Source organism: Colletotrichum costaricense (assembly GCF_030867565.1).
Source record: "Colletotrichum costaricense strain IMI 309622 chromosome Unknown Scaffold_3.1, whole genome shotgun sequence".
Lineage (NCBI taxonomy): Eukaryota > Fungi > Ascomycota > Sordariomycetes > Glomerellales > Glomerellaceae > Colletotrichum > Colletotrichum costaricense.
The window spans coordinates 1,060,003-1,087,178 of NW_026848232.1; the positions used below are offsets into that span (position 1 = coordinate 1,060,003).

The following is a 27,176-nucleotide window of genomic DNA, read 5'->3' on the forward strand; positions in this document are numbered from 1 at the left end:
GTGGCTCTGGTCCAGACTTGTGGACGGGAAGCAAATTTCGTGGGCCAGGCCCTGCGGCACCCGTGATGTGTGTTGAGGCTTCAATGGCGATGTCTCTCGTCTTACCCTGGCCGATCGTGCCAGGTGAGACCATTTAATCGAAGTCCACTCCTTGCAGAAAGAAGCAAGATGATGACGGCGACACTCCCATGATGCATTGCAGATGCAAAGGAAACAGATCGTCCTGCAGGATCTTGCAGAAAAAGTGAACCTCCCCTTCAAAGTCGTCTCACGCCCCGCGTGCCTTTTCGGTCGAGTGCGATGTTGTGTGGGTATGTTTGACTTGAGTTGCAGGGTGAACATATTGGACTCTACGACAAACCATCTGATATGTGACTAAAAGGGTAGAGAGTTGTTGTCTCTCAAATCTCATTTGTCGGGTGCACTTCATTCCCTTGATGAGTGAGGATGGAGAATTGATATCTGACCAAATATCTGGAACGCATTAGCCTATTCGCTTCCGGACATCCTTGCTACTTGGTAATCAGAAAAAGCAAAACCATGAGCTGGGGATCTGTCGATTGGCTGCCCAGTATGAAGTACGCGAAGTGTCTGTCGGATGTTGATTTCGATCGGTTCAGTACCATGGTTGCAGATTGCCGTCCACAAGGGCTCGTCTTTGGTGGCGATCGAGCCAATCTTGCAGTGCGTAAGCAGAGCTGGTACCGATGGGGGCGGGATAGAGTCGATTGCAGTTCCAAGATACGACTTGTGGACTAGATATGGGGGGGGGGGGGGGGAAAACCTCTTCCGTGTGATGAAAGACGAGTGCCCATGATAGGTGTGTTTGCTTGTCAACAACCCCGGTCGCATAGGCTAGTAGATCAACCGCACCTCCTCATTGCCAACTGTTTGTATCATTGGAAGACGAGCTGTCGGATTTCTGGATGCAGGGAGGTGTGATTCCGGTAGCAGACCGGACGCGGTTCAGTAACCATCCCGACGTTATCACCAATGCTGCATCGGGTCACCACGGGGAAGTTGCCGGACCGGTCACAACAAGGTGTTGTCAAACTGACGAAAACCGTTGCCAACCGTCCGGAGCCACACAATCGTACCATGGGAATCTGACAGGCCGGGGGCCGTTGCTCGTTCAGATGGTGGTTGCTTGTAGAAAAAGAAATATTTCCGTATGTATCTTCTAGATCGACACTGTGCTACGGCAGCGGTAATCTGGCGTTGGTGCCTGCTTGTCCAATGTTTGCTTTTTCTTGAACCCGGCCCAGACCTTTAAAGCCGCTTGATATTAGTTGATTTGTCTCAATCATGTCTCTTCATGTCTGCTGACCTGTCACTTGTCGCTTCTGGACACGAGAAGAGCTGTTGGTGAAAAAGCAAAACAGACTTCGCATTTTCTTTGGTTTGGCGAGAACGAAGTAACGAATTGTACCACTACTTGGCCCCAACGGCTGGCTGCCATGGTTCGTCGATAGCCACATAGCATGCTGGAAGTTGGAACCAAACCTGTTCTGGGTAATTCGGCGAGTCTTCCGTCGGCCTCAGGCTGAAACTGGTTTGGCTCGTTAGGGATGTTTCTGTCGAGATAAGAAAGACTTGGTACGGACAGTGGTAATTATTATGGTTGGTGGTGTTGAATGATGTCAAGGAAGAAGCAGAAGAGAATGGTACGCGGAAGACGGCAGCTACTGTTCATGAGGCAAACTACAGTTTCGTCAGTGCCTGCTCCAATGCGACGTAGATTTAGCCACCGGCAGCCAATTCCTGTCACGTGGTTACTCTTGCCCTCCAACTTGCGGGAAGGGTTTCCAGGAGGGTTGCCAGAATGGAAAGGGCGTTTCGCATGTCATGGCAGGACATGGAGGGAAGACGCCCATCCACAAGTCAATGGCGCCTATAGTGAGGGCTTCAGAAGGCTATGCAATGATGGAAAGGACAACTACTACATGAGACTTGCCTGTAGTCAAGAGAAGCGACTGTCAAGACTGCAACTATAAAATATTTGTTGCTGCTAGCAAATAATTCCCTGAAGGACTGTTGTCTTATAGCATACCTTCCTCAAGAAAAGACTGTCAAATTCACCGGTAATTAGATGCAATTTGGCAATAAACAATTCAAGGTCGGTAGATATGTGAAGACTGTGTAAGCATCATGTCTACAAAGCAGCGCCCTCGCACGACATAAAGTCAACATGCAGACGCAAAATAAGACAGAATAGACTTAACTAAAAGAAATTAATACCGTACTTGGCGTCAGGATATTATTAAGAATACTCGTGCCCCATGTGTAAGCCAAATAGGTCACCACTATCGTCACCCACCAGTCGCTCTGTAGGGCCGCACATCACGAGAAATAAACTCGTGGAAACACCAAAAAACATACAACACCAGGTATTCGCTGGTCGTCACCGACCCAACTACTAATCCGGCCCTCATTGGCTTGTCTATGGGAGAGCGGACGGGATCCCGAATTTTCCAATGGGTATGGTCGTATGTGGTAGATTGAGGGTATTGTGATGTCCATGTTGGCATCCAAAGACGTGGCGGACTTGACAGACTCCATGAGCCAGACACAAGAATACGCGAGTGATATGAATATAGTCTGAGAAATGAATAACAGCCCTATACATCACCTCAAATTAGGTTGTGGGATTGTGGCGTGGGTGAGTGATTCTCGATCAAGACATATATCAAACTTGACTTTCATGTGTGGCGAGAATTCTGTATTTACATAATACCATCAGTCTCATTAGAGATAGACATTGATGAATTGGAACGGAATAAAAATATCTAGGGTAGCAAGACGTATCTCATTCAAATGACAACGCCATGCCGAGATCTTCTCCCGGCTACCGATCAGCCAGCTACCTAGTCGGTACCAGACCGCGCATATCGCAAATCCACCTCCCAGCGCAATAACACACCAACACGGGAACTCACCTCAAGAGATTAACTTTCACATCATACCATCATCGGTAACATCATAGACTCAATACCGCCCGCCTATCTTCTCCAGATCCGCCTCCTCCAACACGGGACTATTCACACTCCCGCCCCCCTTTTGCACCGAACTCGCCCCAACACCAGTCCCTCCACCTCCGATACTCCAGCTTCCCCAGCTACTCCTCTCTCGCGACTCTCTCGCATACGTCTCTGTTAACTCGCACAGATCCCTCGACTCCTTCTCCAGCACCACGCCCCGCGCCGGATTTCGCGGAGGAACCCATCCGTTGCTGACAGCAGCGCTGACACCATCGAAATCATCCCCCCGTTTCTGCTGCTGTTGCAGCTGCTGCAGTAGCAATTTTTTGTGAAAGGACACGGGACTCGAGGGGCTCCCGGGAGGTGCCGGAGGAAGCGAGCAGGCTGGTGAAGGACCAGGACACACTAGATCCGGTATCAGCAGCCGTTTCTCGTGAGGCCTCGGAGGCCGCATCGGCCACGAAGAGGGCGTGAGGCGCGGGGCAATGCTCGAGACGTTGGATACGGTGGTGGCGGTGCGACCGCTCGCCGCGCTGCTTATGCTCGACGTCTTTCCGGAGGATAGGGGACTACCGCCAGTGCCTTGACTAAATGTATTCGGCGGCGGAGAAACGCCGTAGTACGGCTTGGTGGAGCGGTCATATTTAGGAGGGACTCTGTTGGTAGCTGTGGGCGTGGGTGTCGAGAGGGGAGACGATGAGAAGACGCCTGCCTTTTCGACCGAGGCGCCGAGAGGAGTTTCTGGGATGGAGACATTGATGTTGATGCTCGGTCTCTCGAGGCTCACGTGGGTGGAAAGCAGTCGTCGTTGCTGTAGACGGGGTGGAGGTGTCAGAGGAGTCCGGATGCCTTCACGTATAGCGTACAAGTGGCTCGAAAGGGGCGTGGGCGATGTGTCTGGCTGGGGATTGGGATGCCCGATCTCGCTCTTTAGGCTGTGGTCGTAGGCGTTCCGTGAGCGACGGCGGAACAGGCATATGACGAAGGCTATGATGGCGAGGAATGCTATGGCGGAAGACGTGCCGATGGCGACTTTGGTTCCCGTGGGTAGCCCATCTTTTCGATGGGTTTGAGACTGATTCGCGAGTGGTATGAAGGATGTCGGGTATGCCGTCGCTGATGTTGTTAAGTGTGCCGACGTTTTTGAGGTCGACGATGCAGTCGATGATGCAGCCGATGGCATGACTTCCGGCGGGACCGTGGCCATTATCCCGAAGTCTGTGAATAACGGTTCTCTACTTCTTGAATCCGTCTTGTACGACGGTCTCATGTCCGTATTGATAAACGGTCCGTTCAACGATATCGGACAGATGGAGTCATCCGGGGGAGGTCCTGGGTCTTTGATTACTGGTGCAAAGATACTGAGCTCTAGAGTCAGTTAAGAAGGGCAAAACTCGAGAGGGGCCGACTTACCCTTGACATACATTAATAACCAGATTTACGCTGGCTGAGCTGAAGTCAGAAGCCATACGACAACAGAATATCAAGAGCTGTCTCTCTACTCACGATCCTGTCCCAGCTCTGGTTTTCCACTTAAGTGAACCCCGCATTCAGTCGCATCGCAGCAATACAACTCCCATAAAGTGTTCTTCGCGTCCTCATCGTCTGCTAGCAGATGCTTGCAAACCTCATTGTACCTCGATCCATTAAAGCCAGGTACTACCCTTGCCAGGACCTGGGCTCGACACTCCTCGATGCATTTTTGCGGATCCGAAACATTGCTCGCCACTGATCCCCATGCCTCCTCTTTCTTGTCCAGCTCCGGATGATCATCTTCCCCCGTTTCCATGGTCGATGGATGAACCCCAGTTCAGCAGGGCTGTGATGGACGGCAAGGCGGGTTTGTACTTCGTCTCGGGCGAGTGTAGCCGTGAGTATAGTGTCTTGTGAGTCCGTGGATGAGAGGCTTTCAGGTCAGGTGAGACAGATGACCACTCTCTCAATGGCAGCTCAGCTGAGCTTGTGAAGGCTCCTTGCGTGAATGGGCTTGGCAAATGTGGGAGTGATGTGTGGCATCAACTTGACCAGAACTCAAACGCAATATTTGACGAGGGGCTTACATCTTCAGCAAGGCGTCCATATCTTTGATATATACCATGTCTACTTTCTAGAAATACGGGGCAGCTCACACAGGAGGCTCGGTGAAGTGAAAAGAGGCGGACAAGGTGTCGGGAGGGACTGGCCAAGCATCACCGTGGTGGCTACACCGCACTGTATCTGTACGCTCCCGGACTCCATGGCCTTTTGCACGTAGTCAACGTCGTACAGCCTCAAGAGACTGTTGGAAGAGAGACATATGCACGTACCCGAGTGGCCCGCAACCGTGTTAGAGAGAGTAAGCCAGGACTTAACAGATTGACAAAAGCTGGCCGTAAACCCGCCCCAAATAGAAACTCAAGATAGCCCTATTGGCCTGGAGAACAGGCTCGGATTCTGCAGTACTCACTAGCTTCGAGATTCTTACCTCCGTGTTGTGCGTACTTGAAGATTCTGCATCAACAAGGGGGTCCAGGAGGGGAGCTGACATCCCCTTGAAGAGAAGCGATACCGTTTCGGCGTCCACCAAAGCTCGTATTCTTCAAGTCTCTCAAAGATGGACATTCCGCTCGCTGAGATGCCACCCGAGAAGTCTTTCACCTCATTTCGTTCGATGGAGTCAGTCCTGGAACAAAAGATGCTCATAGGTTCTGCGATTGGACCTGCATCTATGGGGCTTCCGTGTCACGAACGGCCCTACTTCGCACGAAACCCAACAGGAAGCACCGCGGCGAGGACAGCATTTCGCGACCTCATCCATACGGAGGATACACTAGCAGTACGGCACCCAGATCTTCTCGCCCCTGCCCCCTTTTCGTCTCCTCTCTTGATCGGCAGTCTTGTTCGAAGACGGCCCGTTCAAGCTAGCCGACTAAAGTACTAACCTTATACGGGATGGGTGTAGCCATCTTTCCTAGTAAAGGTGTTTTTGCCCGGGACGAGTGAATGGTGAGGGGTACTACGAACCGGGCCGGGCACCATCTGGCGGCGTTCGCTGAAGAACACAGACCAAGGTATCACGGGTTCGGAAACCAATGATTTTTCATCGTACGCGAGCTCCCACGGATTCGTTGTCAGACTTCCGCGAGATGCCTTCCAGGGTCGGTTAGCGCGGTTGTACTCGTGGTTCAGCTTGGTCATGACCTTATTCTTTGCATGCCACTTTGATGAACTACTTATGACTCTTGATCCGTTCGGGTGTGTCGGGTGCTTGAAGGAGAGTTTATCGGTAATAGACTGTCGCACAAGCTTGTTGCCCATGACGTCCCGTCGCGAGTGGGATGGCTTAGCAAAGACTACGAAGCCATAATTGCAGTCGAGGAGTGATAATCTGTCGATTTTTCTCATCTGACTTGGAAGGCTGGAGGGAAAAGAAGCGTTTTCTGGGTCAGCAGCTCATCACCTTCTAGAAGCCTGGGCATCGTGTCAAAACCGGTTGGTTCTCGGCTTGAGATAGTAATTCATGCCTGCAGCCGTCGCACTCGCGTCATATAGACCCTTGCCTTGGTGTTGTCTCGGCATAAATAAATTAATCAGCATCTACACTAGGAGACCAAGAGAACATGCAGGACGAAACGGAGATTATGCCTATAAAGTCTAGAGTTGCGAGCGCTACACGAAGTATGACCAGCATTCACACTCAACGCAACCGCCACCTAGTTTGACGGGTTAGATTGAATAATGAGGGATCAGAAAGAGCCAAATGGACGATCACCAGCGGGTTGTAGATCGGGTATAGACTGCGGCAGCAGAAGCACGGCACAGGTGGGCCAAGGTAGGGTCGTACAACTCGCGTGGGAAAACTTCCGTGATGTCTGCCTAGGAAGCTGAAAGGCCCAACACTGGGGCGAAGATTCAACGGCGATGCCTCATTGGTATGGTGTTCGCATGGCGTCCTGTGGCTGTAGATTGATTGTCGAGGGCTGCATGGATTTTCAGAGATATCTGAAGTCATCCGGGGTGGCTGACATGCACGACGGGGCGGTCATACCTTGGTATTTCAAGGAGTGGCACTTTTACCCCTATGATACACTTATCCTCAGCTTGGATGGAGAGTAGTAGACGTTAGGAAATGTGAGTGCCACTTTGCGCACCCTAGAAGATGTCGGGGGTCTTCTCAGATGCTTTCGTATTGCTTTCTCATCCCGCAGTAGAATAGGGGGTCGACAATCTGACTTGGCGTAAAAATTACGCTGGCTGCTTCTCACATCTTAAGCTGACTGCCAGGGTACCACATCGGAACAAAAGCTACATGCTGACGACAGTAGCCTGCGTTCTGTCGAATATCAAAATCCAGCATGAAGGTCTGTCAAGAGAGCCTAAATCCTCCCTCCGCGATGAAGTACCACAGACCTAGTAAGTCCCTCGAACTTATGCAGCCTCGGAGGAAAAGCGCCAATTCCTTCAGCCATTTGACTCCAAAGCAAGTTTCGCCCGGATTTGAGGAGCCGTCGGAAACAAGGGGTGGTAAGTAAATGGCGCGCCGCCTGGCGGGAGGCTGCAGTGAATCCGACGGGTTTCCATGATGTTTGCTGGCTCAGCTCCGCTCCACCAGGCTGCAGCGAACGTGCCGGTCCTTTATTTTCGAGGAGGGCGTTAGCTGAGCGATGTGTGCTTATGCAACCTCCCGTCGAAGGCCTTCTGAACGGGGCAAGCAAGGCTTCTTATTTTATAGGAATATGTCGATCTAGCAGAGGCGGTGATTATTCTTGTTGGAGCTGGATTTGGAATCAAGACTCCAAGTAAACCGGAAGCTGCGTATGGCTGGCGTAAGCAGTTTCCTTTTGACACTTTCAACTGCAGGTTTCTTTTTACGGCAGGGGCACAGGCATAATGAACTCTGAAAAGGATAATTAATGCCTTTCTTCAATTAATTGGCATTACAGGCAGTATCTCGCTATGTCCAGTGGCCCGCCAGCGGCAGTTTCTTTCCTTTAGAACGCGACTCGACCTTTTGAACGAAGAGTCTGATGTTTCCCTCCAGATACTTGGTGAAGAGACTTGTGTCGCGTAATACCACTTCTGTCGTGCCGATCTCACAGATCGCCCCCGGAATCTTCAGGATGCTCTTGTTATTGTCTCTGTTATCGATTCGGCCCTCACACGGGCAAGCAAGCGTTGAAGGTGGCTCAGGTCCGCATAGTATGGGTATTCTGATTCCAATGGCCATTGCTTGAGGGTCACGTATAAAGTATGAGACGCATTATCCAGACCGTTAGTACGTGCCCAGACCTCAGCAGCATTCAGTGCCATCGACCACAACGTCTCGGTGTGCGGGTCTGACGAGTGGATGTGATAGACACCACTGTCGTCTCCTCCGAGGCCAGTAAGATTCTCTTTGGCAAACTTGACATCACCCGAAGGCTTTGCACAGAACCACAATTCGCCAATGACGAGGTGCCACTTCTCCAAGTCGAGTAGAGAAACGAGGAAGTCGACTAGTATCTCGACGTAGTCAATGTGAAGGATGGTCGTTTCCATCCTTTTCGAGTAGGTCTCATTGAGGCATCTAGGGCCACCTTGCAGTAGTTGCTCTTTCTGGTTCGATGAGTCTTGATGTGCCTTGGCCGCGAATTCCTGAATGGAATTGCTGCGTTCGACGTGGGGAAGAAATGAGGCAGCAGTTTCCTGGACGCATTTGATCATGGTTGAAGGACATTTGCGCAGCGAAGTGTCATCTGGTAAAGCTTGGTCTTTCTGAATGGCAGCGGACGAAGGCGTGACGTTGGCGGGATCGCTTTCCCTGATCTTCATCCAAGACGGGATGTCATGCTCGGTGACTGGCTTATCGTTTTGGGGATCTTCGGCCATGGTTGTGGTGAATTGATGAGACCAGTGTAAAGATGAGGCTTTTTCGGTCTTGTGACTGACCATTTGTTAGATTTCAAAAGCATTTCTCCGGTGACGGGGAGGTCAACTTACCACTTTGGCGGGCGTCAGTGACGGGATCGCGAGGCGCTTAGTCGCTGATTCTGTTCAAAGCCAGTCAAAGCTGAGTGAAGTATGCTGATGAAAGTTAGCCTCTTGATCAAAAAGTTTTCCTGGACAGTGAGCAAATCCGATGCTCAATAAGACATACTTTGGACCTTGACGGAGGAACGGAGAGCGGAAGAGGTGAAACGGAACCTGAGGGGAGAAAGGATAGTAGTGAGATTATGAAGAGAGAGAAAAGGAAGAAAAGCCTGAAGAGGTAGAAGAGTGAGATAGGTAAGAAGGGCACAGGGTGGGGAAGGAAGAGGTTGAAGGAAGAGTGAAGCGAGGAAGGAGTAGAGTCAAGAATGGCCTGAGTAGGAAGGAGATACATAAGGGAAGGAGAGAGTGGCTGGCGAGTAAGATGGAATAGATGGCGAGGTATCTACAGAACAGAGAAAGCATCTTACCTGAGCTGTGATCGCGAGTTTGGTTGACAGTAGGAAGGAGCTTTGCAGGCTGCTTGACTAGGTGCTATCCATGTCGGTGGGGTCTGGTAGAATGAGTCTCGAGAAATGAAATTTCAGTCGCAGACAGGCCGCCTGTCTGGGACAGTTTAAAGTCTTGTCCAAATATTATGATGATGGTGGAAAAGTTCGGAAATGAGAATGAGTGTCGAATTGGGCTGTTGAGAAGTAGGCCAGGGGAGCAAAGGACCCAGCTATTTTGACTGTATGCCATCGTCACTCCTGGTGCCCACGCTTATGTGATGCCTGCCTTCCACAGTCGCATGCCATCATGATATTGCCTAAGGTACCTAAGTGCCATCAGGCAGGGCAAGATTCTTGAGATACCCAATGCAAAGTATCGGAGCGCCGGCTGCCGGTAAGGTGGGTCTCCCGTCTGTTGAGCTCCTGCCGCGTTAGCCCCCGTCTACCGTGCCTGCCCTACCTCAGGCCTTTCGAAATCGCACCTCCGTTCTCTACAGCAGATGATTTAAGTCACATCGATTTCAACCTTAAATTTCACTTTCACTCTAGGTAAAGGTCTGCTGCGCCTCGATCAATCTCCAACCTCTTCTCGGTAAGTCTAGGCTGTAGATATCGGTTCCCTGAGTGAGGATAGGTACTTACCAACTTCCTTTCCGTCAAAACAGACCTATTTAGACCAACCCGATACAAAAGAAGAAGTCAAAACCCCCAGTACTCGTCAGCATGGCCAGCCCCATCCCCTGGATCCTTGCCATGTTCGCCCGAGAGGCGTAGGCCAACCAAGGGCCCTCCTATCAACCCTTCCGCCTCACGGTCCCTCGAGGAGGTATAGCTATCATCTATGCCGAAACCCAGGGATTCAGCCGCATCCCGCAGCCTCTTGTCCTCCGGGTTAAGATGCCTGCCCGCGCCCCCCCGCACAACATTGAAGTCTCGCACATCATGGATGGCGATGTTGGTGCTTACATCGCTAGCCGAAGTAATCGGGGCCGGACCACCTGCGAGGAGATGAGCGAATCGATGGCGCCCTGGAAGACTGGGATGACGCGACGCTTTTGGTGCCCCACGCAACCCGCGTTGGGACCTGAATGGAATTATGCAGTACAAGTGTGGTGGGTGCGCGGGGGTCGAGAGAGCGGGGCATTGGTTGGGGGTTGTTAATCATCATGCAATGGAGGGGTAAAGTGACGGCGTCTTGGGTGATGGAGGGGTCGAGCTGTACCTGAGGGAAGGATAAAAGGGTTCAATGTGTCTGAGTAAAGTTAGAAATTCAATACGTTTGATACGAAGAATCATTGAAGCCGCAACATTGACTCATCCATACTAATTAGAAACATTCAAGAACAGCCATTGAGAGCCATTGAGATATACAAACGACAAAATGACCAAGATTCTCCTTACAGGTAAATGACGAGTGAGATCACGGCCGCACTCCCAGCACCCTCCACAGCAAACCGCTTCTCTCCTGCGGGCGAGAAGCTCTCAATGCGACTCCAGAACACAATACACTAACACATCACCAGGTGGCTCCGGCTTCATCGCCGCCCACATCCTCGAACAGCTCCTCGCGCGCGGCCACTCCGTCGTGACGACCGTCCGCTCAGAGGACAAGGCCCAGCGCATCCGCGACGCCCACAAGGACCTCGGCGCCTCCCGCCTCCACGTCGCCATCGTCCCGGATATTGCGCGCCCCGACGCCTTTGACGAGGTCGTCAAGACCCCCGGCCTCGAGGCCGTCCTGCACACCGCCAGCCCCTTCCACTTCAAGTGGACCGACGCCCAAAAGGAACTCATCGACCCGGCCGTCGTCGGCACCACGGCCATCCTCAAGGCCCTCAAGCGGGAGGCGCCGGGCGTCAAGAGGGTGGTTGTCACCTCGAGCTTCGCGTCCGTCATTGACGAGGCCAAGACGGAGGACCCCAACACCATCTTCACCGAGGAGTTCTGGAACCCCGTCACCGTCGAAGATATCGGGCGCAGTCCCGCGACGGCGTACCGTGCCTCCAAGAAGCTCGCCGAAAAGGCCGCGTGGGATTTCGTACAGGACGAGAAGCCCGGCTTCGACCTCGTCACGCTCACTCCCCCCCTCGTGCTGGGCCCCGTGGTGCACCACTTTGCGGACCTCGCCAGCATCAACACCTCCAACGAGCGCGTCGTAGACCTAGTCAAGGGCAAGTGGAAGGACGCCGTGGCGCCGACGGGCGCGGCGTACCTCTGGATCGACGTGCGAGACCTGGCGCTCTCGCACATTTTGGCGCTGGAGAAGCCAGAGGCCGGCGGCAAGAGGCTCTTCACGACGGCCGGATGGTTCAGCAACGCCGAGATTGCGCAGGTGGTGAGGAAGAACTTCCCCGAGCTGAAGGAAAGGTTGCCTGCGGAAGGCACCAAGGGCGGGGAGCTGCCGCCCAAGGATAAGGTGTACGGGTACGACAACAGCGCGACGGAGAAGATTCTGGGGATCAAGTGGAAGAGCCTGGAGGAGAGCATCACTGATTTGGTCAAGGATATCAAGGAGTTCGGGATCTAGACTGCTGCCATATAACTTCGCAAGAGATAACGAATACGTAAGACAAGAATCTTTCAACAGCCTCATGACTGATGTACGTGAAATGGTCGTGTGTTGCTTTGCGTAGTGCCGTCCTATTTCACTGAGTATTTTCACTCTTTGTGCCTGATATCCTAGATATTTTATCAAACATGCGACGACAGAGGTCGCTTCTCTCTGCCCTTAGTCTTTTGCAATCGTGAATTCGTTTTGAGTTATACTATACTACTAGAATAGAGAAACGAGGATTAAAAAAGAAACGAACGCATAGGAGGGGAATACTGACCTTATAATTCACGCCCCTGCCCGGACTCAAACAGGTCGCCCCTCAGTCAACCCGGACTCTGACTTCATTGTAGTATTCAATTTATTAGACCGCTTGACCACCTGGTACACAGCTTGACCTGACCTCGCCGACCTAGATGGGCGCTGCTGTGCTTGTGACAGAGTTGGGACTGAGGAAGGGGAATATACCCTTGGCCCATGGCTGCCCGGACAACTGCCTCAGGGAAAGGAGCGAGGCAAACGGAAGAGTCCAAGAACAAATTCATCCTTGAGGTTAGATACTCCGAAACGGATAATATTCTAACAATGCCAAAACCAAACAACCAGACAGCAATTCGTCTCTTCATGAGAACCATCTTACTCGCAGGGTCCGGAGGCTGTAAGCTCATGATCAGAACCAGTTCATGGATCTCATATTGCCAATAGTCAAAACTTTTATTGCAAGAAACCACAACCAAACTTATGCCAAATAGCCTCCAGTGCTTCAAAATCTTCTAAATAGTGGCATTCACCCCCCAAGGTCCAAATCCAGGCCAATGCTGCCCACCACCACCGCCTCCTCCTCCTCCTCCACCACCACCACCACCCCATCCATACGCATCAGGATCCAACATCCCCCTCCTCCCCATCCACCCGCCCCCAAGCCGATTATGCTCCTCACACAAACTACCATCCCGTCCCCTCACCTCGACCCCATTCCCACACCCCGGCCTCCGACACCTCGCGTGCGCAAGACAATACCGCGAACCACCCCCATTCACGCCGCCCGCCGCCGGCTCCGCGCAGCCCTCCTGACCGCACACGTGAGCCCGGCAGTACGGCGATAGCGGCAGGTTGAGGCTCAGCACGCCCAGCATCATCATCGTCTGCGACAGGACGACCGTCTCGCGGAGCTGCTGGCAGCCCTGGACGGAGCACTTGTGGTCGGTACAGTAGCGGCCCAGGGCGGACCGCTCGTTTTGGCAGCTGCGGTCTCGGCAGGTGTGGTCTAGGCAGAGGGTACCCCCTTCGACGACGCGGGCGTCGCAACCTGCTCTGCGGCAGCGGGTTGCCAGGTCTGGAATGATGAAGTCAGCTTACTTGCTCTGGGGGGGACTCGAAGAATAACCAGAGTCGAGGTCAGGGGTTCAGGGGCCGAGTATCGAGAAACGGCAAGAGGAGAAGAAGAGAAGAGGGGGCAGAACTCACGCTCCTCGCACATGTCCCTCACGTTCTCCCCATCCACATGTCGAAACCTCCCACACCCAGGCGTGCCACAAATCCTATGCCGATCACAGTAATCCCCAAACGCCCCATCCCTCTCACAATCCCTCCTCGCACACTTATGCCTCACGCAAAAACTACTCCCCTCCCACTTCCTCTCCCAGCACCCCTCCCGATCACACTCGTGCCTCTTACAATACCGTCCCGCCACGCCGCCCGCATCCGGCATATACCTCGTCTTGATCCTCCCGCAGCCCCTCTCCTCGCAGGTATGCGCCAAGCACGTCCCCTCGCCGGCGCCCGCCGCCCTCGCGTTGCCGCACGGCGGCTGCTGCTCGAATCGGCAGTGGTGCTCGCCGCAGTGGGCCGAGGGGACGCCGTGCTCGTTGACGTGGGCAAAGCGCCGGCAGCCGGGCGCGGCGCACATGCGGTGGCGGTCGCAGTGGCGGGAGGGGTCGTGGGCGTCGCCTGTCGCGCCGGGGCAGCGGGCTAGGCAAGAGGGTGCGGCGCAGGTGTGGGAGGCGCAGAAGGAGGATGGAGGGGATTTCGGGTTTGTGCAGTCTTGGTGATCGCAGCGGTGGTCTGGACAGTATCTGTAGTCGGTGCCGTTGGGGTGGTTGCGCTGGTTTGCGCAGCCTTGTTGGATGCAGTTGTCTGGATGGTTGTTAGATGGATGATGGAGGCTTATGCTAGGGTAGAGAATGAGAGATGGGCAGACGTACGATACTGGGAACAGTACCTAAACTCTTTGGGATCGTAGTTCTTGATGTAGTTGTTGCATCTAGCATCATTCATCATGCCTTGGCATAGAAGATCTAGCAAAAGGATCAGTGATCATATTTCAGGGGTACTATGATATCCTCGAGGTTCAGGGGCGACGTACGTTGTTGACAATATCCCCTATTGTTAGTCCTCATGTTCAAACACGCAGCGTTATTATCAATCTTCTTGCAGCAATGGAGCTTGCAGAATCGAGATGGATAGCGGTTTCCATCTCTCGTCAAGGTCACCCTGGAATAGGGACACCGACCCGCGGGCGTTGCGTAGCTGCATAGTCTCTCCAACTCCTGAGGCGTGAGTCTCTTTCTTCTACTCATGGTGAGCTCCTGTGACTCTGATCAATCGATGTAATGGAGTATCTGATTTTTGTACGCAGATCCGGAGAGAAGAGTTTATTCAAAAGATCTGACTCAATGTGCCGGAAACCTGAAGAGAAAATGAAGACGAAGGGGGAAAACGTTGCTCAGTATTAGTCCCCCCGGGCTTTTAAACTGCGAACCAAAACGCCTTCTTCAAAGTCCGCATAAAGTCGGTGAGCAACCACCCGCGAGGCAAATCAAGGCAACAGAGAACTCACGAGCAAAAAAATAGCTTTCTTGTGTGGAATGCGAGATATGATGGGGATACCTCAAGCCTGATGACGTGGGGAAAAAGGCGGTGGTCGAGGTAGGACGAGGGAGAGGGCTGCTCATGTGAGGCCCACGGCCGAGACCCGATCAGGCCTTCTTCTAAGAATACAAAAGAAACTCGTGACTTGGATGTGAAGGCGAGGAAGTCAAGTACTACAAACTCTTTGGATAAGGCCATCCGATGTCATGTTTGGTCTTGCTGTTGAGGAGGAGGCGGTGTGCCTCACGACGGTTACACGAAGATGTCGGTACCCGGGTTTTGGGGTTCAACGGTGAGTCTTTCTTCGGGAAGAAAAATTAGACTGATGGATGTTTGCTTTACACTGAAGAAGAGACGAGGTCACCGGGTTTGAGTCCTGAGATCTCCCATAGGCCATCTGATTAACAGATAATGGTTTCCGACAGCAACGTTAACTAATGATATTTATTCCTGTACACAGCAGGCATAGCCTTTGCGGTTCACATATGGTACACTTTACAAGATGTTCTCACCACTAAATGACGAGAGACTTGAAACCACTCACCTCAACAGGGCAGGAAAACGTTGCTCCTTGCGTATCATCGAGGACGAACTCAGCAACTCTCGACTTCAGGGACATTGCCAAGGATGACCCTACGGTAATCTCCTAAGCTGAAGGATAGTACCCAGGATCAAAGAACAATGCCGCAAAAGCATACCCACTGTCCCAAAATCAACATATCCTTCATATCAGCAAAAGAATTGCGTCGAGGGGGAATCGAACCCCCGGCTCCCCGACGCTGCTTGGATGGCAACGGAGAATTTTACCACTAAACCATCGACGCAGATGATCCCGAATCGAACTTATCTCGATGCTGGGTGGTTGACAGTGATGGGTGGATGTGTAATTATATCCCTCAATTTGCAAAATTTCGACGAGGAAGCGGTTCCAGGGTTTGTGGCGGGTTGACGTTGGAGCTGTGGAGCTGTGGTGGATGGGTGGGGCTACACATGATTACCCAGGTTGTTAAAATCGCAAAATCGGAATAATCTTGGGGAAGAAAGATCGAACATGCGAGTTCAGATTTGTGCTGGTTCGTTCGCGCTGCGCTGGGTTGGATGGGCGTGATGGGTAAAGTGAACTCTTCGTAGTCGGTAGTTGTGAAACAAAAAACCACAACCGATTAGAGTCAGTATCATTCGGTGAGGCGAGACAGGGGCCAAGCTTGATACCTAGACTTCAAAACGAGTGAGACCATGCAGAAAGAACGGGCAAGGTAGTCTGTTGGACATGTCGGAATCAGCCTCTACAGAAGTTGCAAGTGAAGACCGCCCCCTCTCAACAGGTTGCACCTGAATCACATCTCGGCAATGGATGTCGGTACGATAAATGAGCAGGGCCACGTGGGGTCGCTCACTGTATTGTTCATAATCTACCCTCAAAAACCTGTCACGGGTTGCAAGAGGCTGTTTAAGCCTCTTCAGCTCTTTTCCCTTAATGTTGAAAGCTTGTCGAAACACAGTCGACCAGCTGGAATGCCACTTTTCCCTCCGGCGCGCTATGCCATGTAAAATATGTATCTCTCTCTCTCTTTCTCACACACACACACACACACACACTCAGTTCTTCCCGTACTGTGGAACCGAAAACCGCACTCATATGCTTTCCTCTAAGCTGAATCACCCTCGGATCCCTCCTCAAGGTCTTCGCCAGTACCCTTGAGAACTTCGGCCTCGGTCGTCGTCAGGCCCTTCCTAATGGCGAGGACGTTGTCCACGATGACTGCATCGATGCCTTCCTTCACCTGGCGCTGCAAGAAATAGTTAGCATCACTTTCCATCCGTATCACATGTCAGACCATGCAGACTTACCTGGACCATGATGGGGTTGTTGTTCAATGTACCGTAACTGACACACAGCAGACCGCTTTCCTTGACGACGCGCACCAGCCGGGGGCTGTTAATGAGCGGCTCGGCGGCACTGACAATACCAATCAAGTTCCATCGGCTAGCGAAACGAATCGCCTCTTGAAGAGAGGACGCTCTGATATCACCGACAGGGCAGGTGCCCGCATCCGTCAAGAACATGATGGGGATGGAAGGCTGCTTGAAAGTCAAGCAAAGACAAATGTCCGGATTGAAGGAGCTGAAGATAATGTGCCTGTTGCCAGCAAGATCATAGACCTTGGACAGTACAGTGTCACAGAAGGAGTTGAGCTCGACGGCGTAAGTATCCATCTCCTGCTCCTCGCTCTCGTGGAGCATGGGGTACTTCATCTCAATGTTGAAGCCGATGTGCTCGGGGAGCTGTCGGAACAAGTCCTCCAATGTGGCAAATGGAGCTTGAATGAAGTTGCCTCTGGAGTTGGCTTTGTAGCCCTTGTTCTTGAAGTCGCGAGTGTGCTTCATGCGCTCTTCGCTGTGTCCGTTGAGGCCATCACCAGCGTAGCCCATGGACAAAGACCGCTGTCTAGGGCCAGGTGCGTTGTTTCTCACGCGCTCGATTCTCTCATTGACTGCGTTGACACCGTTGTTGACACCATTGGTGCGGTTTGAGTCGGGGTTGATGTGCAAAAACTGCTCCAGGGTCAAGGTATGAACCGGGGCATCGATACCCGTCTCACTGACAAGGAAGTCATGGTAAATAACCGGGACATGGTCCTTGGTAAGCTGAACATCGAATTCGACGTACTGCGCACCTAGGTTGGCTGCTGCGATGAATGAAGGTACCGTGTTCTCTCCAAGCTGGAGAGACTTGTTGCTCGTCATGTTCTTACCCATGCCGCGGTGACCAATGACCATCGTTGAAGCTAGCTTCTTCCAGTAGGTCTGCTGGGAGTTGATTTCCATGTTGGGATGCGAGAATGGCGTGACAACCAGGAAGTTAAAGTTGACAGTGCCAATGACATCCAAGTTGTTGGCCAAAATCGGCACACAGACATCACCCTGGAGGTTCATGCGCTTAGTGCCAAGTGTCGGCCTGATGGAAGACAACAGGGCCACACCACGTCCAATCTTGTTCTTCTCGTTTCCAGAGTAAGTTGGGACAATGTCAAACATCAGCTTGACCTGGGAAGGGTCCGCCGAAGTGAAAACGATAGGCTCTGTGGAGATGGTCTCGTGTACAGGCAAGTCAACAATGGTGGGCTCTCCCTTGGCGCCAGTGGCCGACACGACAATAGACAAGGCGGTGTCGAGTTCGGTCAAGTGGGCCTCGGTCAAGGGAACGCGGTCGAGTTTGACGGCCTCGATATTCTTGCGCATATCCATGGATCCGAGACTGACGAGAACCATGCTCTGATCGGTAAGGTATCGATGACCAAAGGTTTTGACCGGCTCAACGGGACGAATAGCACCATTTGACTTGCGACCATCGATCGAAGACATGTTCTCGGGAGACGAGGATCGAGGGGAGCTCTCATTGGAAATCTTGAGATTATTCGTAGGCTGGACAATCTCAGACTCGGCTTGAGTGGCGATGAGCCTGGCAATGTCGAGATGACCACGCAGGGCAGCGTGTTCCTTGGCGGTCCAACCAGATGAGTCGGCCTTGGCGACAACCGCGCCAGAATCAACCAGCAGTTGTACTATCGACAAGTGACCGTCAACAGCGGCGACATGGAGCGGAGTCCAGGCGTAGGTGTTCTCTGCAATCTCAAGGTCGGCTTTCTGTTCGTCGGTGCCGGCAATCAGCGACTTTGCAATTTCATCGTGGCCGAATCGGGCGGCAAGGTGCAGAGCGGTTTCACCCGTCTTATCCTGCCAGTTGATGTCGACTCCAGCTTCAACGAGCATCTCGACAATGACCTTGTAGTTGGACTTGGTGGCCATAGCGAGAACTGCACCGGATTTGGATACCGTTCGTCTCATCTCGGCCTTCCTGACACTCACACCCTGCCAGTTTTCGCCCTGAAGAAGGGCCTTGGTGGTCAGTGGATGTCCACCCACGACACTCAGGTGCAAAGGAGCATATCCCTCATTATCCTGCCACTCGGGGGCATCGATGCCATTCTCAACGTTGAATTGACCCCACTCCTGCATCTTGGCCATGATGACCTGGCACACGACGACGAAGCCGAAACGGGCGGCATAGTGAAGCGGCAGGCGTCCAAAGGAGTCTCTGGCGGTGAGCGCATCTCTGTGCTCAGGCTTGAGAGTGTCGAGTAGGTACATGAGAATCTGGACAGCCTCGTCATCTTTGCCGAGCAGCTTCGTCTCGTTTTGATTGAGTGCGCGGGGAACCACAGCCTGCGAGACTGCAGGCTGGAGGTCGTGAGAAGTGAACTGAGTGCCGATCGGGAAAGGATACGACTTCGGCTCATTGTCGGGATCAGACGACTTGGTTCTGCCAATGTGAATGACAAGTCGGTGAATGCAGTTGCGGTGGTTGATGTCCTCGGGCTCATAAATGGACGGCAGCTGCTCGATAAGATAGGCGATGCTCGCCTTGGATCTCGCAGCAATGGAACGCTGCAGGAGGTTGAGAAGCAAGCTCTGAGAAGACTGCTCACCCGTCACGTTGCCCTCGTCCAGTCCGGCCTTGAGTGAGTCGACATTGTCGTTACGGATGGCCTGCTCTAGAGTATCGAGTAGGTTTTGCGACAAAGTCAACATGGCCTTGGATGATGCGCGGCCTAGAGACCGCACTGACCTGTCTGACTTGGAGTCGTCAACGTTGCGGGCGTCACCCAGAGCGGAGATCCATTTGTTAATCTCAGTGAGGAGGCGTGTGCTCGTGGTGTCCTTAGCAAACGGCAAGGGGTCGACTTTTGTCGAGATGTATCGGTGCTGGGAAGCCGTCTCGGGGAGCTTCTTGTCGAGCTTCTTTGTGATTTTGACGAAGCCTCTGCGGTTGATCTCGGCGAACCAATTGAGGTTTCTCAGCATGATGCGCATCTCGTAGAGAGCGCCCATGAGCTCCTCGGTCTCATCCTCGTCGAGGTTGGAGACGACGTCGGGAACGCGGCCATAGCGGTCGCGCAACAGACTGAGACGGCGGACGGCCTCGCCAAGCTTGCGGTTGTAGAAAGAGTCGACGTCTTCGAGATTACGATCCAGGGCAAAGAAGAATTCTGCAAGATGTGGTCAGGGGATGGGCTGCGCCCTCACGGTCCGGTCCAAGTCCGCCCACCTGCAAGATCCACCGTCTCTCCGTTCTTGGCCGATTGCGCCGCGGCCTTGATCAACTTCTTCAGGCCCTTGTAATTGATGTAGAAGGCCGCCCACTCGGGGACTTGGTTGCGGGGGAGACTGCAGACAGCGTAAGCATAATTTTCCATGAAATAACAAGGCGGTCAGGTAAAGTAAAGGCAAGGTCAAAAATAGCAGAGATATCGGTTTCTGTCGGGTGAAGCGGCAAGGGTGAGAGAGAGGGATGGGGAGGAAGGCGCACTTTCTGCCGAACTTCATGCTGAAATGATGTCTGAGTCCGTTATCAGGGATTGGATGTGACGCTGTGGCGTCGGTTGGTAGTGATACTGTCTAGGCGATACAGCTTTTGAAAGAATGCTGCGGCAACAGATAAGGTGCTGACGAGAAAATAAGACGACAAGAGTGAATGATGATGCTAAACGGCTGCTTAGAGGCAGATAGACTCGCAGCCGCAATCACACATTCTCTCTTTTTCTCAGTTCTCGTAGGTGGTCGTGATTTTGGCTGGGGGATAAGTTGATGACGGTCGGAGGTTTGTTGTAAGAGGTGAGGTGAGGTTGTGAATGCGGTGAGTTGGAGAAGGTGCCAAAGACTTGAAGAAGAAACGAATCCACGTCAGTGTACCGGAGAAGACTTGAGTTACAGAAGGCACTATCCGCTTCTTCTTTGTCGCGACACGAAAAGAGAGGATCCAGAAGTCGAGGTCGCTCAGTCAGTCAGTCACGAGAGTCCCGTCGGTTTTTCCAGGTTCAAGGAGCTCCACATCCAGCTCGCCATTGACTGAAAAAGGGCGGAGAAGCAGTGACTGAGATGGCGTATCCCGTACGGTATTTGGTATTTGTCCAATGACTGGCTTACCGAATACACCTCTACAGAATCCAAAGGGAAGAAGAATGAGAAAAAAAGATCTGGGCCCCCTTTAGGAGAGCATCAGTGGGTTGGAGGGGGATTATGTATGAATGAACCAGAACTTCAGACCGACCGGCGCAAGGAGAGAGTGGATTGACAAGTGACGGAAGCATGCAACAGTACTTCCAGGTCTGCACCTCTGGTACCTCAGCACTTCACCATACTGCAGCAGGACCTAGCACGAGCAGGACACCAGGAGAAAAGAAGAGGTGTGGGAGGTGTGAGCTCATCTCAACCTCCACAGCGGCCGCATGGTATCCGGGGCCTTGGCACGCCGTACCTCTTTGTCGGTCGTCAGGTACCCCACACGCCAGTTCGCGCTGTTGAGGGTACTGCCGAGCCCCGGCGCGACGACTCGAGACACGGTCGGGAGGTACCTGAGACACCCAAACCACCTTCCACCACCCAGCACCAGTCGCTTCTGAACGTGACGGCAGGCACGCAGGCACTCAGGCACAGCAAATGGCAATGGCAACCCAGCAAAAAACATACACAGTAAGGTTCCTTCCTGCCTTTGAAATGAGAGAAAGAACACTGTCCAAAACAGCTCGAGGTGTGGCGTTATCCGGTCGGTGAAGTCAGCCACTTGGAAGCCGCCGTTGACCGCCCGTGGAGCGCCGCCCCTGTTTGATTCGCCAAGTCACGGGATGCTCGCCCCACCACGGCTTCAGCTGGCCGGCCTGTCCATGATCACCCCGCCGTTGATGTAGCACCAACACTGGCTATCCCGTCCTTTTCTCTTCTCTTCCGCTGCCTGTAAAAGGTACAGTTGGGAAAGCTCACGTCACAGAGTGGAAGGAGGGATGAAAAGAGTCGCATGCTGACCTTGCTGGCTCAATTGATCATTTACACGTGTATGCCCTACCGACCGATGGTGGTGCACCGCAAGTGAGCCTGTACCGTTCACTAGTATCTCATAAACCAATTCTAATCACTTAGTGCACTGCACCGCGCTCCGCGCTCCCACCTCTGCGCAAGGTTAGGTACTTACTCCGTACTGTGTAGAGGTTGGCTCACTGGGCTGAAGGGCCTGAGGCGAGTCGGGGCCGCGTCCCGGGACACATCTCATCTCACATTCGAGCAGCCCTCCCGGCACGCCGGGTCAGATGGGCTGTCTAAAAATTCCAGACCGCCTCGCACGCTTGTCAGGTCGTCCGTCCTCATGACCTTTTCCTACCCCCGGAGGACTCGCCGAAGGCGGGAAGGACCCTGAAACCGACATCGGTATCTGTCCGGTCAAACTGCACGTTTTGGCCGCCGTTGGAAGAGAAAAGTGCACCCGCATGCTTCTAAACATACGTCCATACCTTTTTGCGCGCTGGCTCTATTACTGTGCGTACCTAGGAACGGGTACCCCTTGAGAGTCCTGACTCTTGCGCATACAAGTGACTGGTCCAAATTCATCGCGGCCCCAGGAATGACCTACACCAGACCCCACTCAGATCTGGTTCCGCGATGCATGTTCCAAGTTTTGGTTTTTTTTAGGGGTCCTGTCACCTGGTCACTTTGGCCAGGGCAGAAGACCTCGGCATCCCGGCATCCATTCCTCTGTTCGTACAGTTTGCAAAATATTGGTTGATAATGAGAGGAATTGGTGGCCTCTTGCTTGATACCAATTCGGCTCTCACGGAGCTGCTAAGTCACTTTACTGCTGACTAGCCAAAAAATTGTCAATGGCCCTCGCGGGTATAACGCCGATGGAACTCGAGTGACGACTGACCAGCAAGGGCCCAACGGCGATCCACGGGGAAGAAGTTACAATGTCACATTGGCCTGCTCATAAATTCCTTTCCTTTAGCTTTGCGCCTGTGCGACCAACTTGGGGAAGAGTCTTCAGCCTTTTTGCGTGAATCAAGAGTTGACAACTTATTACCAAAAGAGTACGGGGTAATAGCGCAACGGCCAAATAGGACCATTTTCACGCCCACCCTAACTAATTTAGACTCTCCAATTCCTGAGATCAATGGTTTTTTTCACACTTGCGGCTCAAAGCGTCTCTTGAACTGATATGGCCTTTTGCTTTCAAGTTCGTCCCTCTGACGAAGCCTCTACATCTCGGCGAATCAGTAGCCTCAACCAATCTCCAAATGAGGTAAAAGATACCTTTACTTGAACCCTCTTCCTACCCGATAGTTTCTCCTTTTGACTGTCACCCAAAGTCAGATCCAAGCAAGCTTGCTTCACGTGTTGTATCCGCATTCCTCTTTTGTTCTGTCCCCCGCCTCAAATTATATTACAATGATATCACTCGTGACTACCCCAACAAAGTCAATCCCGGTTTGCCAAACGCTCGGGGCCGCAACCCTCTTGCCGCGCAGTGTCAAAGACTTGCGACCGACATGTTACGATCTCATTCCTTGGCATCTCTTAAAATTCCCTTTCGGAAGCTTCCATGGCTCAGCTGTGATAATTGGGTCTCACCTGTCCAGGCACAGCAATGGTGGCGGCCGTGGAGGTGATGCTTTCCAGCCGTAGGGAACGAGGAGATCAATAGAAGCCGCACCAAGGATACAATACCTAACAAATACTCTACCTTACCGTGCAGAAACTAATCCGATTCATCGCCATCATAATCATAGTCACCATCGTCGTCGTCGTCTAGCGGAACCCGACGAGCCCAGTATGGATTCGTCTCAGCCATCGTCGCAATGCCCTCCTGCGCATCATCCAACACCTGCGCCGCCTTCGGCATCTCAACCCACGACGGCCGCGCGTAAATACACTTGACCTCCATCTCATCGCCAGTGTGCTCGGGATTATCGTACACCGCCCGCGCCAGCTCCCGGATCTGCCTCTTGAGCCCGCACACCAGCGGCGACGCCGTCGCACGGTAGAGGAACCTTCTTTATATCAACGATGCAGTGCGGTCGTCCTTATTTGAATTGCTTGATATTTTGATGTACATGAGCCCCCTTCTATCAGGGGCATCTGACAGCTGGGTTTTGGCCTAGGCCCTCTATTCTATCCATCAATTTGGCCTTGGCATATACGTGCCATATAACCATAATGTTACATGTGTGGTATAGTACATATCTACAGAATTTCGATCGTTTCAAAAACCTCGTCGATGGTGGTTTTGTTTTCGTGCTTCGTGTTCTTCGGTTTCGTCTCCGCCGCCTGTTCAAGGCGATCCCATGCGGACAATTGACCCTGATTCTCTGAAAGAGTGTTGCTTTTACTCATGGTTTTCTGCGCCAGCTGTGCTTCTGACGCTTCCTCCAGCCGGTTCCACGCAGACCAGTCGACCTCTTCCTCCTGCGAGAAGGACGTCCCGGGCTGGTCTTCCGGAAGACCCTCGGGCACTGGCCAAACCAACTTCGTCGCTCTCCACATCCTGTACATCTGCGGAGAGCCCGAATCAATGCGAATGGTACTGGCGCTACCCGTTTTCACGCGCTGAACGTAGTCGCGCGCGCTTTTCAACAACCACTCCGTTTGGTGTACAGTGTGGGCTATTCGTGCGATATAAACTACACGTTTCTGCTCCTCGCTCGACACAATCGAGAACATAGGATCTTTCAGGAATGGTGCCACGCTGTTTGGCAAGCTGTGTTCCAAGCCGCAAATATCCAGTAGGCTCCGTATGCGCCGCGCAAGATATAGCTTGTCGTTCTCTCGAAAGAATGCTCGCTTGATCAGCGCGGGGTTGCTTTTCAGTATTTCCAAAAGCTTGGCTGCAGCTGTGCGATCTAGGGAGCGGGCGCAATAATCGAGCAGCTCGGAGGTCGTCCGCGAGCTAATCAGGAGGTCTGCCGTGATGCTCGCCGCAAATGCACCCACGGCAGCCCTCAGTCTGTCGAAAGCCAACATGCCTTCGATGATGGTGGCAAAGATTTTTTCATCAAAACGAGCCCTCTCGACGACGTAATGGGAGCCGACTGCGACATCTTTCGTTTTAGCCCAACCGTGAAGGGAGAAAAACTCCGCCACATCATCGTGCCTCTTTCTCCGGATTTTGACGCCTCGTTGGTCTTTGCCAGTCATGCGAGCGATGAAACCCGAAAAGTTGTCTGCGTCCTTTATCGTTCTGTAGTGATTCAGGATGCACACCAGGGTAAGCTGCGTGGGCTCGAGCTTGCCCTGGTAGAAAGAGAGGACCACTGCTGAAGCAAGGCGATGCATCCCAACTCTGTCCAGGCCCGCAATAAGATGGTTGTATGTGTGGATGGTGAGGGATGAAGGCGATACGAGGAGATTGTGACATACACTGTAAATCGTATGTTGAAAGTTCTCAGGAGTCGAGGCGTCAAAAACACTCCTCAACGCCTTGTTCAGCTCCCGGCTCCACGTGTTCAGAGCCTCGTTGCTCAGTTCGCTTTCATCCCAGATAGGGAACTTCTTCCGTATCAGCTTGTCTACCTCCTCTCGCGCCGTTTGCATTCCTTCGCGTCCAACCATAGATTCGCCTGCGTCGAGAAATCTGTAGACCAAAGCTTTCGTTGCCACCGCTGCCGCCTTGGCTTGCCTCGGCGTCCGCGGTGCGCGGTGCTCAATAGGCATCCACTCTTCTGTCGCGAGCTTCTTAATCAAGGCTTCGTAATTGACCCCTCTGACTTCGTTCGAAGGACTCAGCTCGTATATCTTCCATAAACGGTCCACGTCGGCCTTTGTCGCAACAGTTCTCTGCCACCTATATGAGGGCCCGAGGGCGTCGAGAATCTTGCTGACTTCGGGGTTTTGTGGAACGTGATCTTGTAATGCGCCCGGATACCGGTTGCCAACGTCACCAGCAGGTGGTTTCTTAGGAGCTTTCTCCTTTGCTTTTTCGACAAGATTTGCCAGCTCGCTCGAGACCTCTTCAATTTGTCGGTCCAAATCCTTTCGCCGCCTGTCTTTCCTCCCTGCATCCAGCATCGCAGCCGTTCCCATTATCGATGTGTAGCACGCCGTGAAGATCTCGCTAAAGGTCGGTTTTCGTTGCGTCGAGCGCGTCGCCGACTGCCGTATCATGCCCCCGGAGGCATTAAAGCAGGCCTTGCAGCCGCATCGGTGCGCCTGGCCCGCTCTAGACCAGATTGCCTGCATTCTGACGGCATGCCGGCTATTGTGGCAGCCTCTCCGAGTCGAATTGATGCGTTGACGTGCGACGAGGCGTCGAGGGTGGTTGAAATGGTCGGTACGTTCCAGGCGCGGAAATTATCGTCTGATGCACAACTACTGACGATCGACTTAGCTTGGCCGAGATGACGGGTCCAATTGACAATGGCCGATTGAAAATGTAGATAGACGTTATGCGATTAAGTGATTATTGCGGCTAAAAGGTGTACTCGCTTATAGAAATGGCACAGCTGCCCCTCCATGAGGTAACCCCACCATGACTTTACAGCGACCCTCGATCAGTTTTAGGTGTGAGAAACAATCAAACAACCACAATCCGAACGGCACTGAGCTCAGAAGGAAAGCCAAACTCACAATGTTCGCCCTTTATCTCACAGCCGAGCTCAACGGGTAAGTTTTAATGGTTCCGAGGTCTTGAACACGACATCTTACTCTCCACAGAGTCACGAATCTCCGCCCCGATGATAGCGAGAGTAACCCCTTCTGGTACACCTTCAAAGTCCAGTGCACATCCTGTCGCGAAGTTCATGACAAGACCGTCGGCGTCAACCGCTTTGTGAGTTTCTCCCCTGGTAATAAGGCTTTCGGACAGTCCACTCATCTGCTGCGCAATCCAGGACGAAAATGAAATGAGCGGCAGCAGAGGCGAGGCCAACTTCGTCTGGAAGTGCAAGAACTGCAAGCGCGAGTCTTCCGCTTCCGTAAAGGCCGCCCCAGCTTCGTATGAACAAGGCGAGCCCGCGAAGCAGCAAAAGATTCTCGAGTTCGACTGCCGTGGACTCGAGTTTACCGAGTTCATACCCGAAGGCGAGTGGCTCGCCGAGGGCATTGATTCGAACAGCAAGTTCTCTGCTATTGAGCTCACGGACGGCGAGTGGTATGACTACGACGAGAAGGCAGGAGAGGAAGTGAGTATCAAGGATCTAAAGTGGGAAGTCAAGCGTGCTTAAAGGGGTTTGATGAGGGTTCGGTTTACGGAGTACCCTAGTACATCGCGTGGCGTCTGGTGTGACTTTGGGTTCAATGCGGTATGGCGGATGTGGGACAAAAGCAAATGGCATGAGACTTTTGGCATTCATAAGCCCTTTGGTCATTATCGAGACATATCGCCTGCATTAGCACGGACGAGGCAATGTTTACAGCACCCAACGTGTGGTCCAGCTTTCCTGGGTTCAGAATGTATGGGTATTGAACATCTCTATGCCTAATCTACAAGAAGGTCTTCCCCTGCCCTCTATTCCA

At 52.7% G+C, this 27,176-nt stretch overlaps 8 protein-coding genes across 8 annotated transcripts; 3 read left to right on the forward strand and 5 right to left on the reverse strand.

Annotated features, from left to right (window-relative positions):
* Positions 1-2,985: 2,985 nt before the first annotated feature.
* Positions 2,986-4,767, reverse strand: CCOS01_03160 (uncharacterized protein; the record flags this gene model as incomplete). Its single annotated transcript, XM_060451346.1, has 3 exons — positions 2,986-4,339; positions 4,392-4,425; positions 4,485-4,767. The coding sequence occupies 3 exons, from the start codon at positions 4,765-4,767 to the stop codon at positions 2,986-2,988; spliced, it is 1,671 nt and encodes a 556-aa protein (XP_060317611.1).
* Positions 4,768-8,072: 3,305 nt separating this feature from the next.
* On the reverse strand, positions 8,073-8,825 carry CCOS01_03161 (uncharacterized protein; the record flags this gene model as incomplete). The annotated part of the gene is made up of 1 exon (XM_060451347.1): positions 8,073-8,825. The coding sequence occupies one exon, from the start codon at positions 8,823-8,825 to the stop codon at positions 8,073-8,075; it is 753 nt and encodes a 250-aa protein (XP_060317612.1).
* Positions 8,826-10,796: 1,971 nt separating this feature from the next.
* Positions 10,797-11,942, forward strand: CCOS01_03162 (NAD dependent epimerase/dehydratase; the record flags this gene model as incomplete). The annotated part of the gene is made up of 2 exons (XM_060451348.1): positions 10,797-10,818; positions 10,939-11,942. The coding sequence occupies 2 exons, from the start codon at positions 10,797-10,799 to the stop codon at positions 11,940-11,942; spliced, it is 1,026 nt and encodes a 341-aa protein (XP_060317613.1).
* Positions 11,943-12,739: 797 nt separating this feature from the next.
* On the reverse strand, positions 12,740-14,545 carry CCOS01_03163 (uncharacterized protein; the record flags this gene model as incomplete). Its single annotated transcript, XM_060451349.1, has 4 exons — positions 12,740-13,302; positions 13,644-14,102; positions 14,171-14,263; positions 14,332-14,545. 4 exons carry the CDS (start codon positions 14,543-14,545, stop codon positions 12,740-12,742), a joined length of 1,329 nt encoding a protein of 442 aa, XP_060317614.1.
* Positions 14,546-16,486: 1,941 nt separating this feature from the next.
* Positions 16,487-20,225, reverse strand: CCOS01_03164 (glycerophosphoryl diester phosphodiesterase; the record flags this gene model as incomplete). The annotated part of the gene is made up of 4 exons (XM_060451350.1): positions 16,487-16,627; positions 16,689-19,888; positions 19,948-20,066; positions 20,209-20,225. The coding sequence occupies 4 exons, from the start codon at positions 20,223-20,225 to the stop codon at positions 16,487-16,489; spliced, it is 3,477 nt and encodes a 1,158-aa protein (XP_060317615.1).
* A 762-nt stretch (positions 20,226-20,987) lies between these two features.
* On the forward strand, positions 20,988-21,203 carry CCOS01_03165 (uncharacterized protein; the record flags this gene model as incomplete). The annotated part of the gene is made up of 1 exon (XM_060451351.1): positions 20,988-21,203. The coding sequence occupies one exon, from the start codon at positions 20,988-20,990 to the stop codon at positions 21,201-21,203; it is 216 nt and encodes a 71-aa protein (XP_060317616.1).
* A 2,221-nt stretch (positions 21,204-23,424) lies between these two features.
* On the reverse strand, positions 23,425-25,901 carry CCOS01_03166 (pentatricopeptide repeat domain-containing protein; the record flags this gene model as incomplete). The annotated part of the gene is made up of 2 exons (XM_060451352.1): positions 23,425-23,716; positions 23,914-25,901. 2 exons carry the CDS (start codon positions 25,899-25,901, stop codon positions 23,425-23,427), a joined length of 2,280 nt encoding a protein of 759 aa, XP_060317617.1.
* A 388-nt stretch (positions 25,902-26,289) lies between these two features.
* Positions 26,290-26,884, forward strand: CCOS01_03167 (uncharacterized protein; the record flags this gene model as incomplete). The annotated part of the gene is made up of 3 exons (XM_060451353.1): positions 26,290-26,324; positions 26,376-26,490; positions 26,552-26,884. The coding sequence occupies 3 exons, from the start codon at positions 26,290-26,292 to the stop codon at positions 26,882-26,884; spliced, it is 483 nt and encodes a 160-aa protein (XP_060317618.1).
* Between the last annotated feature and the right edge of the window lie 292 nt (positions 26,885-27,176).